This window comes from Colletotrichum paranaense, assembly GCF_030867605.1.
Source record: "Colletotrichum paranaense strain IMI 384185 chromosome Unknown Scaffold_8.1, whole genome shotgun sequence".
NCBI classification, from domain to species: domain Eukaryota; kingdom Fungi; phylum Ascomycota; class Sordariomycetes; order Glomerellales; family Glomerellaceae; genus Colletotrichum; species Colletotrichum paranaense.
Window position 1 is genome coordinate 146,041 of NW_026848966.1, and position 14,576 is coordinate 160,616.

The window sequence follows — 14,576 nt, forward strand, 5'->3', positions numbered from 1 at the left end:
GCTATCCGCTCTCATTTGAGCAGCTCAGTCGTTTCCATCTCTCCTCATCGTATTCTCTGCCCCTGTTGCCGACTATGAACATGTTATCGGCGCTCGTTCAGGCTGGGTTGTTCGCCCTCTCATTTCTGATTGAGACTGTCGCTGCTCAAGGAGACGACCTTGGGAGTGTTCTTCAGTCACAGTCAAATTTGTCTACATATTACAACTTAATCAAGGTAAGCCTCGAGCACCAAAGTGATTCACCCTAGCTTTTCTCACTTCCGAGCAAATTCTGCGTGTGCGAGACCATCAAGTCTAACTTCCAGCAGAAATACCCCGAGGTTATTCTCAAACTGCCAAATTATGATGGCGTCACTGTAAGTTATCATGAACCTCATCATCTGCCACGTCTTGGTCCATAACCAAACAGTACTCAACTTCCCTGACCAATACTGATTGAACTCGCAGATTGTTGCGCCGTCAAATTCAGCCTTTGATAACATCCCGGGCACCCAACTAAACGGCATTTGGAATGAATCAGACGCCTCCATCGCCGTCCCCATCCTAGAATACCACATCCTTCAAGGCACAGTTTCAACCGGCGCCCTTGAATCAGGGCCGACAGTCCTCCGATCCTCGCTCCTCCTGAACAAAGCCTGGACCAACGTAACCGCCGGACAAAATGTTCTCGTCAACAAGCAGCCGGGCGACGTCATCGTCTTCACCTCGTCCGAGGGTATCCGCACCACTCAGGTCGAGGGGGACATCAAGTTCGCCGGCGGACTCATCCAAGTCGTTGACAACCTCATGATCCCGCCTGCCAGGCTAGAGAACACGACGGACTCGTTCAAACTCCCGGCCTTTCTCGGCGCACTCTACGCCGCCAATCTCATCCCATCGATGTCAGAAGAGAAGAACGTCACAATCTTCGCGCCCCGGAACGAGGCCTTCCAACGCGTTGCTGGCTCCCTGAATAGCCTAGACGAAACCGCTTTGAAGAAGTTCCTAAACTACCACGTCGTCCCCGGTCGAATCCTAGCCTCCTCGGACCTGAAAAACGGCACCAACCTCACCACCCTCGCAACAGAGGACATAAGCGTCATCCGGTCCGGCAACAACCTCTTCCTCAACTCGGCGCAGATCATCCAGCCGGATATCCTCGTCGCTAACGGCATCATGCACATCATCGACAATGTGCTGAACCCAGACGCCCCGTCCATGACGCCGAACCCCAGCGCTGCCACCCAGGCGCCGGCTTACCCCGAGAGCTCGGCGTCCGGGCTGCCGTTCACGACGGCGATTCCCTGTACCGTCAGCTGTCCTGTGACAACGACTGCCAGTCCTACGGTGGCTTCAGCGCGGTCTTCTACGATGGGGGTTAGGACTACGACTAGCCCCGGTGCGGCGGTGCGAACCGGTGTGGCTGCTGGTGCGGCTCTGCTTGCGGGACTTGCCGCGTTGGCCTAGACTTTGGTTTGTTGGACCCGGCTGGTTGGACAAGGGAGCGTGAGACGACTATACCACCGTATTAGACAAAATACCTTAATATTTAGTACTGAATAACAGCTTCATGGGCCTGATTTCATGTTTGATCAGTTAGCCAATGTGTTCTGCAGTGAGTGATAAGGTAATTGTGGTTACGACCTCGTTTGATAACCAAAAAGTGAAGACATTATAAGGTGCGATATATTGATAGTGACAGCGAGAAGTTTTAGATTTCACTTCCAGCAGAACTGATCGCTTCTTCCACATTCTATCAATGTCTGTCTGCTGTATTGCCAAGTTACCTTGATACCCCAGAGCCAAATCTGGGTTGATTGCATCTTTGATCCGAAGTACTTGGCCCACGATATTCACGGCGTTTTCCGGCACGCCAAGTTGCTGGTAACTCTAGTAGATGTAGTTTGTTGTCTAGGTAAAGTTCCATTTCCAATATTGATAACCACTGTCTGCTAGTCTCTAGACGCTTTCGAACTTCAAGACCGGACTAGTCTACATGTATCAGAAGGTGGAAAAACAAACGCTTCGCTAAATTTGACTTCTGGCTTATATTCCTTCAATCCAACCCAGACTTATCGTACAGTAGGCTTACTTTCAATACGTTTCCTTTATGAATGGCCAGTGACTGTCTTGCCATCTATGTATTGCTGATACGACTACTTACCAACTCGAGTACAAACTCCCGGATCGCCTCAATCATCTCGTCTCCGAACTCTCACGTACTAGATAGGACTACAAGATGGACTCTTTGGACAGCCAAGAATAGGACACATACCCGGAACTAGCTCTGTGAAATAGACAGGGACGCTTTACTTAGTCTTGATGATATCATTCATTGCAATATCCGACGTTCATCTATGTTCCATGGCTAGTCTCTGACTTACGAGACGGTCTTGACAGAATGAATGACTCCAGAACACGCACGAACTTATGTGACACACGACGAGATGTTGTATCCCGAAGAAACCGGAGGATAACAACATTGTGTGTACATTGTATGAGGGTACTTCACAGCTTCATCTGTACCGTATCTGGCAATGAACTTTTGCATGTAATATATCAGCCCTGCATCATCAGCAGTCCAAGACTGCTGGTTTCGATATACCGTCTTTCGAATTATTCGGGCTACAGCGAGGCAAGTGAGACCTTGCAACAGTCAACCTTACGGGCTATGAGGCTCAAAATGGAAGCCATGACTCCATTGGCGGCAATCCAAGCGTTCAATGTACGGCAAGCTCGTCTCGATTCATTGTGCACCTTGCCAACTGCATCTTTGAGGACAAATACTTATCAAGCTGTACTCCCAATAAGACCACTGACACTGGCACAATCTCATCGCAGCAACTCAAGGCCACCGCCACATGCCTACATCTCACCACACTAGATTGTCAACCGGCCAGCACATACCCGGAACGCCAGCATCTGTCAGATCACCGGGTACTGCGAGAGACCCTGCTTCGGGCGTGGCAAAGCCACAAGAATGCACGCCCAACTGTCCAGCTCGCCCAGGATTTGGGCCTTTCGTCGCTCTAGTCCTCCTGTAGAGAGTCAATGCATTGCATGCAGAGTCCCCTGTTCTGCCTGCAGTAACCAAAAGCTACTCATCTATGCAGGGTTGCTGTCGACCAAAAGGACAATTTCTGCCTTGGCACAGCTGCAGATGACTTAGCCTGGGTCAACCACTCAACAAATCGTATGCCTCTCGATAACAACGCATCAGCCGCACAAAACCGGCTATCATCGACAACTGAATACAAGCAGACAATCTTACAAATACAAAGGTTGGATGGGGACGATGGCACGTTGCTCCTTCGGCCGTTGCCTCAACTGAAACATACGTTCTGGCTGGCATTCTGCCCCCCCCCCCCCCTCTAAGATAACGGCACAACGGCCAGACTTACGAGCTGCGAAGTCAGCTCGATTGGACCACAGGTCACCAGCTCTAAGTCAACCCCAATGCGAGACTTGCGCAGATTGACGTGGTGGGCAGAGGGGGAGGCGTCGGGAGGGTAGGGGTTCCTTTCCCTTCTCGATGCAGGCGCCTTTTTCTTCCTAAAATAACCGGTTAGGCGAGCTGCAAGTCTGACTGGCCGGGTGGAATCGAAGCCAACGTAGAACACGAGAAGGAGGGGCAGCCATTTCGGCCTGCAAAAGGCGGGGTTGATGAGCTTGTACGGCGACTGACTGGCTCGTCCAGCCACCACACCAAAGGCTTGAACGACATGCTCATGGGCTCATTGCGCTGCGAGACCTTCAAGCGTCAGACTCCGATGCAACGTCGACAAAGCTTCTTGAGGTGTGTGGCAAAACACAAACATGTTCAGAATGAATGGCAGTATGTCAGTTCGAGTAGTCCTGTGATGGACGTGCTGAAGCCCGCGCAACATCCTATCGACAGGCAAGCGATAGGTTATCGCACAGCATAGTATGGCTTGACGTGCTGATTCGGCAGTGGTAGTTCCACAGCGTGCCACCTACAAGCCGCGTGACGATAGCTCAACTCATGTACTGTAACCAAAGCATTGAGACATCCCAACTCCGCGGAACGGGTTCAGTTGGGGAGTGCTGCCGCACGAGATAAGTCCCTACGAAAAGAAAAAGCCCGACGGAACATACGCCCGTTGAATTTCGATGGACGAAGCCTAAGGTGATGGCCATGATCTAATTCGACGAATGAGGGGGCCATAAAATTCTGTCCATGGTCTCCTCAAGGATTGCCATACTGTGACAGAAGAGCAACATCAGCTCGGCTGGCCGATATTGAGACGCTAACGCATGCTGAATGCAGTGTATTCGGCCCTCTTGCTTGTCTGAGGCCTGCCAACGTGCCGACTACACTTGCATTGCAGGTGTCTCCCTGCAAGATAACCGGCAAGAGCCTTGAACGTGATAAATGTGCGTTATAGAACCTGAGGCTGAACAGCTGTCATTGTATTGGTTTGGAGATGGCTTGCCATATCTTGACACCGACAAAGGCAGCGCTCCCGAGTTGGGTTTATCGGGTCACCATAAAAGGCAAGGTTGTATTAACGAGACAAACAAAGACACCCGCCGCTTCGCGGGGGTCCGTCCCGGAGGCGTCGATCTTCCGAGGATGGGCCCAATGGAATTCTCTAGCGTAGGGACAGAACCAAGGATACTGGAGCTCAGAGTTGGAAGTGTCATGAAGCATCCGACGGCGGGGCCGGGACAAGAACTCTCGAAGCCGCGATCAACATGTTGACCTCAGTTGCTACTCGCCACCCTTGGGAAGCATCGGGGAGCTAGAAGCACACTCCTTGCCGATCGTCGAACTCAGTTCCAAGGCGGATCGTCCGAGCTGCTGGAACAGAGCACGGCTAAACTGCTCCATGGGAAAGGGCAAGGGTATCGTTTATGTTGTATCCTTGATATCATTGTAGAAGGCCTCTGGGCCAGTGTTGATGATGTCAAATCTCGAAGATGTTTTGAGTGAGTTGAATGTATGATTCACCTGGTTAGTCAACCCGCTGCCACCAAATGGTGTAAGCAATGCAAGGAAATCATCGTCCGATATTCTGCAGCTCTTTGACACTGAGCTGCTGTGTGCTTTGGCTTTGGCCCCGGGAGGCCTACACTACCTTACTTCAGCTGAAGGTTGTTTCCTCAGTCTCGTATTGGGGCCAGGACAATGGCTGTTGATGAGATGCCGTAAGCCAAGACAACAGGCGCGCGGTGGGCCTTTGGACGCTGGCCGAGTCTGTGTCTGGCACCTGGATAGGAGATGGTTCGAGTTGAGCTTTGACGCCATCGCGACACGACGGCGACGGTCTTGACGTGACGGTGGAAATTGCGGTAGGGAGGCCAGGAGGGGGCCAAGACGGGCCATGACAGACCGGCTCGATACTGTCGCGCGCTATTGGAACTAGTACCGAATAGGCAGCATCCCTTATCGTGTCTTTTTCGTCCGACCAGCGACCACATCAAGGACCAGGGTGCCAGCAGAAGAGCAGACAGGGGCTTTAATGCAGGTACAAGGGCATCGTTGAGTGAACTGGCCGATGCATGCACGCCACCGAGCTAACGAGCGCACCAGAACAAGCCGCATGGGCAAATCTCTTGCTGCTTTTCCTGGCCACATGTGTACACAGCGGATACAGTTGCTGCTCTTTGGTGAGCAGTGCCCCGAGAAGCATAGGGAGCTGGAACCAACCCGCCCGAGGAAGCAAGGTAACGACGGCAAGACGGGAAGCGGGCCAGGCAAGGGCCAAGGGGTGCTGCTGGCAGGCGGAGACTGAGGGAGACCGAGAGCAGTCGGTACTTGCGATGTTGCCATTATATGCTCAGGGCTGAAGGTGAAGCGTTCTGCAGTGTTTCACTAGTGAGGTTTCGTGGTGGCCGTAGTTGATGTGCCGGAGGGCATGATGAGATAGTGATCCTTGACTATTCTTGCGAGGTCTGCTCCGTACAAGGCGGCGTATATGGCGAGAGCTGAATTAGAAGCGCCGAGATGCATACTTAGGTTTGGTGGGTGATGGAGCCCTTGGTGCGTGTCAGGACTATCTTGGGTGGTAATATTGGGCAAACGGCGAGGCCAGACCAGACGAAGCGGGAGTGGAGTGCTTCAGGTCTGGATTGATCGAGGTGAGGGCGATGGGGAGGCCGAAGAAACAAACGAGGATTGTCGTCGTCGAGGCGTTTGTGAAAGAAACAAATGCGGCCCCGTCCGAACTAGCAAAAGACCGGATCCAAAGTTAACGACAGGAGGTGGACAAGCTGAAAGGCGATCGAGGAGGGGCGCCGGGGGTGGTACGTGGAGAGGCAGAAGAAGAAGATGGGAGGAAGAGAGGAGCAAGAAGACGCGACGAAAAAAGACTGCTGAGGGGTGTGCGTGCAAACGTGGGAGAAGGAAAAGGACTTCGGTACGTACAGTGCGCAGACCCGGTTGATGATTTCCACCGTTGCTGAATTAGGGGTCTCGACGACTGAACCTCCACTGTAAGGCAGCGGGTCAAGCGCCGATTTGAGCTATCCTTGGTACTGTATGAAGTAAACCAAAAGGGGTGAGATAAGCACTGTAAAAGGTCACACCTCCCAAGATGAGCAGAAGGAGCAGAATGGGCAAAAAAGTACATTGGCAGAGGTACCCGAATCGCACTTGGCCTTCCTCATCTTAGCTCGCCCAGGAGGAGCAAGAGCGCCTTTGATCTGCCTGCGTCTTCTCCTGTTGGCGGCGACCTGAGTCCCTGACCTTGCCATTTACCTCCCCGGTCTCGCCTTTTTCCTTCAAGCCCAGCTGGGATTTCTTTCTTCTCTCCTTCGCCTTGTCCGTCGTTGGGAACACTACAAATCTTTCCCTTGCCGCTCTTTCTCGCTGCCATCTCGAGGATTTACTCATCTGCACTGGCGTTGCGACAACCCGGCAAATTCATAGACGATTCGCGGCTTCACATTCGTTTTACCCACGCTTGCTTACCGTCGACTACCTCGAGGAACAAGTACTATTCCTCCACGTCAAGCCGCAAGGCCATTCACTTGTCTCGTCAACCTCAACCTTCGTCTATAACCCATCATGGATCAGGACCAGTACAATCAGGGCTACTACTCCCGCCCAGCAGCTGGAATGCCTTCACAGGCCACCACTGCTACCGGAACCCCTCTTCGCCCCGGCACGCCCAACACTGAAAACAGCAGAAATCCTTTTGGCGATGGTGTCGAGTCCCAAGCTTCTCAGAGAGGGCCCATGGCCGGTACACCAATGGGCACGAACCCATTCGGCACGCCTGCCGTTTCCCGACCTGCCTCGAGCTTCGGCTCGTCCAGTGCCATCGGCGCACGCTTCGATGAGCGATCCCAGCGGTACTTCCACTCCAGACGTATCCGTAAGGAGGATATCGAGAAGCCGTGGTTGGACAAGGCTGACCCCAAAGAGAAATGGGTCACCATCATTCCTATTGTCGGTATCTTTATTGGTCTCGCTGTCTCTGGCTTCCTCGTCTGGGACGGTATCAGAAGTGTCGTCAAGCACAAGTACTGCCCTGTGCTCATTGAGGATTTCTCCGGTAGCAGCCTGGATACAAACATTTGGACCCAGGAGGTGCAAGTCGGCGGCTTTGGGTACGTCTCCTTGATTACATTCCTCTCACCCCGCATCACGCTAATCAAATTCCAGTAATGGCGAATTCCAGATGACCACCGCCGACAACGAGAACGTCTTCCTCAAGGACGGCAACTTGGTCATCCGTCCCACCCTTCAAGACTCCGCTCTTATTGAGAAGGACACCGAGATTGACTTGCTCAAGGACGGAACTTGCACTTCCACCGAGTTCTCCGCCTGTGTAACTGCCACCAACACTACTTCTGGCAACTCTTCCATTGTTCCCCCTACTAAGTCTGGTCGCATCAACACCAAGAAGGGTGCCACTCTCAAGTATGGCCGCGTCGAAGTTGTCGCCAAGCTGCCCAAGGGTGATTGGCTCTGGCCCGCTATCTGGATGATGCCCGTCGAGGATACCTATGGTGCTTGGCCCCTTTCGGGTGAGATTGATATCATGGAGTCTCGCGGTAACAACTGGACCTATGCTCAGGGCGGTAACAACATCGTCTCCTCTGCTCTGCACTGGGGCCCCGACCAGGCCAACGATGCCTGGTGGAGAACCAACAACAAGCGTCAGGCCCTGCACACGACCTATGGTGATGAATTCAACACCTTCGGTCTGGAATGGTCCCAGAAGTACCTCTTCACCTACGTCAACAGTCGCCTGCTCCAGGTCCTCTACACCAACTTTGACGAACCCATGTGGAAGCGTGGTGACTTCCCCCAGACTAACTCTAACGGTTCCCGCCTGGAGGACGTCTGGAGTCAAACTGGCCGTTCCAACACTCCCTTTGACCAGAAGTTCTACCTCATCATCAACGTGGCCGTCGGTGGTACCAACGGCTGGTTCGAAGATGGCCAGTCTGGCAAGCCGTGGGTTGGAAGCAGCCCCAACGCCAAGAAGGACTTCTGGAATGCCCGCGACCAGTGGTACCCCACGTGGACCCAGCCCGAGCTCACTGTCCAGAAGGTTTCCATGTGGCAGCAGTGCGACGGCAACGAGGAGCTGTAAAAGTCCACTCGAACGGCCATTTCTCTCTTTTGGATTTTTCGCACATTTACATATAGACGGCTACATGCACAATTGGGATAGATGACGGGCGCGCGGTGCGGATTTTACAACGGAAGGCGATTACTCTGGAATACCAACCTGGAATTACTTACCCAGGTGCTTTGAGCACATATATTTGATGACAATATCTTGGGTTATGATTAGGATATTGGGAGATGCAAACTTACTACCATCTAATGAATTTGAAAACTTGCATAATCAATTTCGTATGATTCGAACAATCGTTGCCCACAATAAGGTTATCTGCAGCTTGACTGATGACTTCCAAGCTTCAACACTTCCAAGAGGCAGCTAACATCAGAGCCTTGGCACTGCCAGCGGCTTGAGATCCCTGCATTTAAAGACTCAAGGCAGGTATATGGCCGATGCAGTCATCACCACCACTGTAACCGACACCAGCCAGCTGCTGTCAGACGGCGCATGCTACTCGCCTTGATTGTTCGTGGGCTGTGGCTCCCACAGTCTGCAGATGCTACACTTCCAAGTTCTGCCTTAAGCTGGCTGACTTATCACAGCGCCCGGCCAACACCTGTACAACAAGGGCCTAGAATCGATGAACCCAGAAAAGACAACCTTGCGGCAGGCGACTGGTGTACTATTACAGCGTCGGGTGGCAGCAAAACCCAGCTGTGACAGCCTGAAGCCAAGAATCAAGGGTCGGAAGACTGGGGGCCTTGGGAGCCGGCCGTAGCTCATCGAATCACCATCCTGGATGGATCGTCGCGAAGCCTTTTTTTACGTTTTGTTGACCTTTGCCAGGTTTTCCTGATGACACTGGATGCAATGCTACTTTCTGGTGATTGCTCGGGCGTAGGGCCTTGCCACCGGCACCTCTGGACATCTGCTAGTATCCGGCATTTCTTGCTTTGCTTAGGTACCTTTGTTCCCGTCAGAAAACCATTTGCCCTCCTGTATCTGTATTATTTGCATCCTCCTTTGATTTCGGCAAGGTGCACTGTAATGGGTATAATAAGATTGAGAACTTCATTAAAAACATCAGCCTTCATTAGGGCGGCGGAGATCTCAGTGTTACAGATACACAAGATGACTAGGCCTTGCGACTCTGTTGTGCATGTTGCTTCTTTTTTTTCTCCTTCTCCTTCTCAAAAATAGGTCTCGGGCTGCACAAGCTGGGGTAAGTCACGGATGAGACCAATTCGCCCCCCTTCCCTCCGAACCGGGTGCGTGTGAGACTGTCCCGCATCAAATATAGAGTTGAAGAAAGACCTCGTGGGGCGAGGGAGAGAGAGCATGGGGGAGTTCTGTCTCATTTATGGAAAAGTCATGCTTTTGGGGGTACTGGTTTATTGATTGTGGCGATGTCATTTCGTGTCTTATACCAGATCTGCCGTGAGTCGAACATGTCATCCCTTCTGCGTCATCAGTGTGATCAAACACAAGTAGTATCTATGTGCGATGAGGAGCGAGAGCTGGGAAGATGAACCTCTACGCAGTAAGGGCGAATACCAGATGGCAGCCCCGATTGACCGGGAGAAACAGGGCTCAGAATCTGTCCGTGAGCCCTTGGCTGTCTCTGTTTCTACGACGTCGCCATGCGCGGACAGGTAGTGGTGAGAGCCGTCCGTGTATCAAAGCAGTAGTATCGGGAGGTGTTGGTAGAACCCACAAGTTCAGGTTCAAGGTGAGCTTCAGGTCAATGACACCTTGGGGTCACCGCGGTGGATACCTCTCAGTTCACCATGGAGAGCCCAAGGTGAAGCGGCCGCCAATCTCGATCCTCATCACATAAAGTGGGAACAAGAAGGATTCAATCACTCAAAGTCCAAGGACAACAATGAAATTCAAGGTTATGAGCAAGCTTATGGGGGAAAAAGTGGTGAACATACCACCCAGATCCACAGCATTTCCACTCATCAGTGGGAGAAGAAAGATCCATTAGATAGGGCATGTGGTAGCGGGCGATCGCACCCACACACGCCTCAGGCTCTCACCAGTGATTGAAGACTCGCTGTTACTTCAAAGGGAACGGATAAGTGACGCGATGTTGATTCGGTGGGACTCGGTCAACGCGGGAATAATGGACAAGAGTGCGAAGATGGGAAATCGGGACTTTTGCGAGGATTCGCATGATAAGTGTGTTGATGAATCAGGGTGGCATTGTGGATGAGAGGGGCTGTTTCTTCTCTTCCCGCCCATCCACCGATGGAGCATTCGTACAGAATCCCGCACCAACACTGCGCAATGGGGACTTGGCCAGTTGGCGAGTGCCCGGCTGCTTGGGAATCAGGAAGCCCCGGCAGGGATTGCTACTCTCCCTGGCGAGGGTTGCCGACCGAAGAGCAGACTTTCCAGGGCTCTCAGTCTTGAGGCTGTGCTGCAGTCTACGGACGGAATTTTTTGATGCGAACGTGTATCTTGCTCACTGCTGAATGCATGTTTACCACTTGCGATATTTTGCGCATGGCGTCCGATATGGCCATGTGTCGCGTTACACAAGCGACGCAAGCGCAGATACGAGCTGCCCCGGCTCCCGACTTCCTTTGTCACAGAACCTTTCGGTGCGAGCCGTGAAGTGAAAGAAAACCGGGCGGTCCCACGCCCGGAATCGCGGCAAGGCTGGGCAGCACAGCACAGTCTTTGTGCGCGCGCGGCCCACGATTAGCGATGCTGGGTCCAGCCGTCGTTGCCGATTTACACGAGTTCCCGACTGTTGGTTTTGTCACAGACACAAGCTGACGTCGCCTACTATGCCACGGACCCTTTTCTTGGTATGAGATCTTGTCCATCTTTGATCCTTCAGGTCGCCACAAGATACACCTCTTACACCGGTAGGCAAATCTGGCGGGGGCAAGATATCGGAGCGAGTGCTATAAGCAGGGAATGTCCCGCATCCCAGGGTCTTCGTACACGTGTGAATTCGTTTGTCCTGGGGTTTGCGATGGAGAAACGCCGCCTTGACCTCAGCTTGAAAAATGGGCTGATGGAGCTTTTTCGATGGTTTGTTTCCTCTTGCCAGAAGTGGATTGCAAACACGTCTCGTTGTGCGGCCTCTTTCGAGGTATCCAATTCGTATGGGTCTGGCCCGGCCTGGCCTGGATACTCTCCGTAGACAAGGTCACAGCCCGACAAGGGGTCGTTCACGTTTTTTCTCTCCGGAGGATCCGCCCGCAATTTTTGACTGCCTACGGAGTACATAGTGTACAATCCATCCACCCATGCCGGTGGGTCGGAAGATCACCGGGACCCGAGGAATTTCGCCGACAAGCTAAATCAAGCTACGGGTAGTATTTTTTCCTAACAAGCTGAGCGGGGACAAGAGATAGGAGCTGAGGTGTGCCGCCTGTCGCCGGCATACTGCCGTCAAGGGTGAGCTGTCAGTCACACCGGACGGCAGGCCCGTCGTGACCCTGGCCGTGTAAGTGGGCGGGCGGTGCGTGCGTGCGTGTTGAAGTCGCGACACCAAAGTTGCTCGCTTGAATGCTCGGCAGATGAGTCGAGTACGTCCCTACAGCATGCGACAAGGCTACAGCAGGACGTTAACGGTTAAGGTGAGAGAGTCGGCTGCCGGCAACATGCTTCCGCCGCATGGAGGATTGCGAAATCCTGCTGTGCTATCACAGTCGAGTCTTATCTCGACAAGGGGTGCGAAAGGTGTGATTGAGGACCTGAAGCCTGGAACTTGATAGTAGAAAAGACTATGGGTGACGACCGGGAAAAGCTCGCACCCGACAGCATGGATGACACTGCTATTCCGGGAACAGAGAAGAGTGCGAGACACAAAGTGACACCGGTCCACGGACAAAGTCGCACGCGCCAGTCGACGATAGTCCAGAGCTGGTCGACGCGGACATTTTGCTAGGACCCAGGATGGCGGATTGAGGTGAAATTGCGATACAGAACGCCACCGGCGAGTCGCCTAGGGACATCCCACGTTGTAAGTTAGGTGGTTGTCGCGGCTGCGGCTGAAGACCCTGGACGATATTGGACTTTGACAACGACAAGTCTAGAGAGCCCACCTCGCTCTCATTCACCCCTCTCCCCCTATCATAACCTACCTCTCTATTTCCACGGAGCGGAGAGTGCGTGCGCGGAAAATGGTCGTAGCTAGAGGGGAAGCGAGTAGAGAGGCCGCGTAGTGTTCTCCTGGAAATAAGAGCGCGCCAAAGTTGCGTTACCCCCTATCCTCACTTGGGTGGAAATTGTTACTTAAGCCACGATATCTGCCATCTCAACATCGCCCGTCGCTGATTGGACGTAAAGAGCTGGGCTTGTGGGGGAGAAGGGCAGGAAAATGAGGTGTGGGCTGTGGCCCAGTGTGGCTGCTGCCGAAGCCTAGAATTCAGTCAAAAAGCTTATATGTGCTGCACCGTCGACAGATGGTAGGCTTGACTCGACAAGCGTGCCAGGTTTGGCCTCATTGGTGAGAATAAGACGGGCGTAAGCATGCTATCGACGGGGAATGAGGCCTTGATTTGGCGCGACGCCAATATGGTGAGATGCTGATAGAAAGTGCAGTTGCGATATCGATAGTTGAGCGGCGAGTCCAGGCAGTGTGGTCCTTGATAAGCTTAATTGCATGAGATGACAGGGGGCCAGGTTGATATTGGGCCTTGACATGCTCGCTTCGGCGTACCCCTGCCTATACTCTCAGTGCTGTCACTTTTGCTGACAGGTGCTGTGGCAATCCAGTCTGCATCGTGAAAGGTGGCGGTTGAGGCATTCAAAGGTGAGAAGGTGGGTTGATGAACAGGACCGAATCTTGGTGCCCTCTCATCCAACGAACGGGCTTTTCCAAGGGTCAGCCTCGGAGCCGTTGGGTTCAAGTTCGCAGCGCGTCATATCTCACTCCTGGCGTCAGTCGCCACAAGCCATCATCTCGATTTCTATGCTGTTCCTGTAGAGGATTCAAACGGTCAACGAGCTGACTGGTTGAGCACGCCAAAGTTGGGTGAGAATGTGCATGAGTGTGTGTGAGCGAGCGTGTATGGTGCGAGTGAGTGTGTGTGGCTTGTAGTGGCTTGGATTGGCTGGAATATACCCTGGCCAGCATCCTTCTCTGCTGCTGCTTGATGCAAGTTCCCTGCCGAATACGAAGAATTGGCGGGTTGGGCACACTCAAGGATAGACCGCCTTGAGGAACCATTAATTATCCGTCGTGTTAATTCTTTTTTTCATTTTTTTCGAGGATCAACTCACTGTGTTTTGCTTTCGGATCGGTACATGCAACTGACCCTCCCCAATGTATAGGTAGCTCATGGTGGTGGTGTGCTCGTACCCGCAAAAACATGTCGGAAATTTTGGAGATCACGAACAAGAAACGGATATCGGGTCTGGAATTGATCTTGCCGTGCACCGAGTGTTCAGCTTCCAGCGGGTCTGGTGGGCTCCCAAGATGCTAGTAGGATAACTGATTTGTTACGTCAGCCATGGCTCAGAGTGAAACGACCGTCGGTGAAGGAACCCAATGCTGAGCAACTTCGGCCGAGTCGCCTGCCCCCTTGCGCGACCGGCAGAAGCGCTTCTCTCAAATCCATGGCTATTTTTCTTGTGCGAGTCCATCCCCCTAGAACTGTTGATATCAGACTTGGGATGGCGTGCTGGATAGTGAGAGGGTCAACCTGGGCACCGCCAGATCTCTCACAAATACATAGTGATTGGCCACATATAATGGCCCAAGGCGGTGTTTCCAGAGATTGAGAATGGATGACGTGAACGTTGTCCTCGAGGATTGCATCTCGCAACATGCTGGAGAAAATACGAGATTGATAGGCGTTGCAGTGCCTCGCAGCCCCTTCTCAGAGGGCAACAATGGACAAAGACCCGATCAGCTCATGAGAAAAACCACCGTCCTGGTCGGCCAGAGTCAGGTATCGCGCCGCCGTCTCATCTTTTCTTAGCGGTGTCATCATGGCTTTGAGCGCCGCTCTCAGTTAGCTTGCCGGTACACGGTACCTAGCTTTGGGCGTTCCAGAAGCTCCATCTGTTTTCTGTTAGCGCCCCATAATATTT

The 14,576-nt window shown here is 52.8% G+C and overlaps 4 protein-coding genes across 4 annotated transcripts; 3 read left to right on the forward strand and 1 right to left on the reverse strand.

The window, feature by feature from the left end:
* Nucleotides 1-74: 74 nt before the first annotated feature.
* CPAR01_09892 (fasciclin domain-containing protein) lies at nt 75-1,446 on the forward strand (the record flags this gene model as incomplete). The annotated part of the gene is made up of 3 exons (XM_060494155.1): nt 75-215; nt 294-356; nt 448-1,446. 3 exons carry the CDS (start codon nt 75-77, stop codon nt 1,444-1,446), a joined length of 1,203 nt encoding a protein of 400 aa, XP_060346337.1.
* A 934-nt stretch (nt 1,447-2,380) lies between these two features.
* On the forward strand, nt 2,381-2,863 carry CPAR01_09893 (uncharacterized protein; the record flags this gene model as incomplete). The annotated part of the gene is made up of 1 exon (XM_060494156.1): nt 2,381-2,863. One exon carries the CDS (start codon nt 2,381-2,383, stop codon nt 2,861-2,863), a length of 483 nt encoding a protein of 160 aa, XP_060346338.1.
* Nucleotides 2,864-4,852: 1,989 nt separating this feature from the next.
* Nucleotides 4,853-5,773, reverse strand: CPAR01_09894 (uncharacterized protein; the record flags this gene model as incomplete). Its single annotated transcript, XM_060494157.1, has 3 exons — nt 4,853-5,074; nt 5,128-5,362; nt 5,493-5,773. The coding sequence occupies 3 exons, from the start codon at nt 5,771-5,773 to the stop codon at nt 4,853-4,855; spliced, it is 738 nt and encodes a 245-aa protein (XP_060346339.1).
* Nucleotides 5,774-7,009: 1,236 nt separating this feature from the next.
* On the forward strand, nt 7,010-8,546 carry CPAR01_09895 (beta-1,3-glucan-binding protein; the record flags this gene model as incomplete). Its single annotated transcript, XM_060494158.1, has 2 exons — nt 7,010-7,554; nt 7,610-8,546. 2 exons carry the CDS (start codon nt 7,010-7,012, stop codon nt 8,544-8,546), a joined length of 1,482 nt encoding a protein of 493 aa, XP_060346340.1.
* Between the last annotated feature and the right edge of the window lie 6,030 nt (nt 8,547-14,576).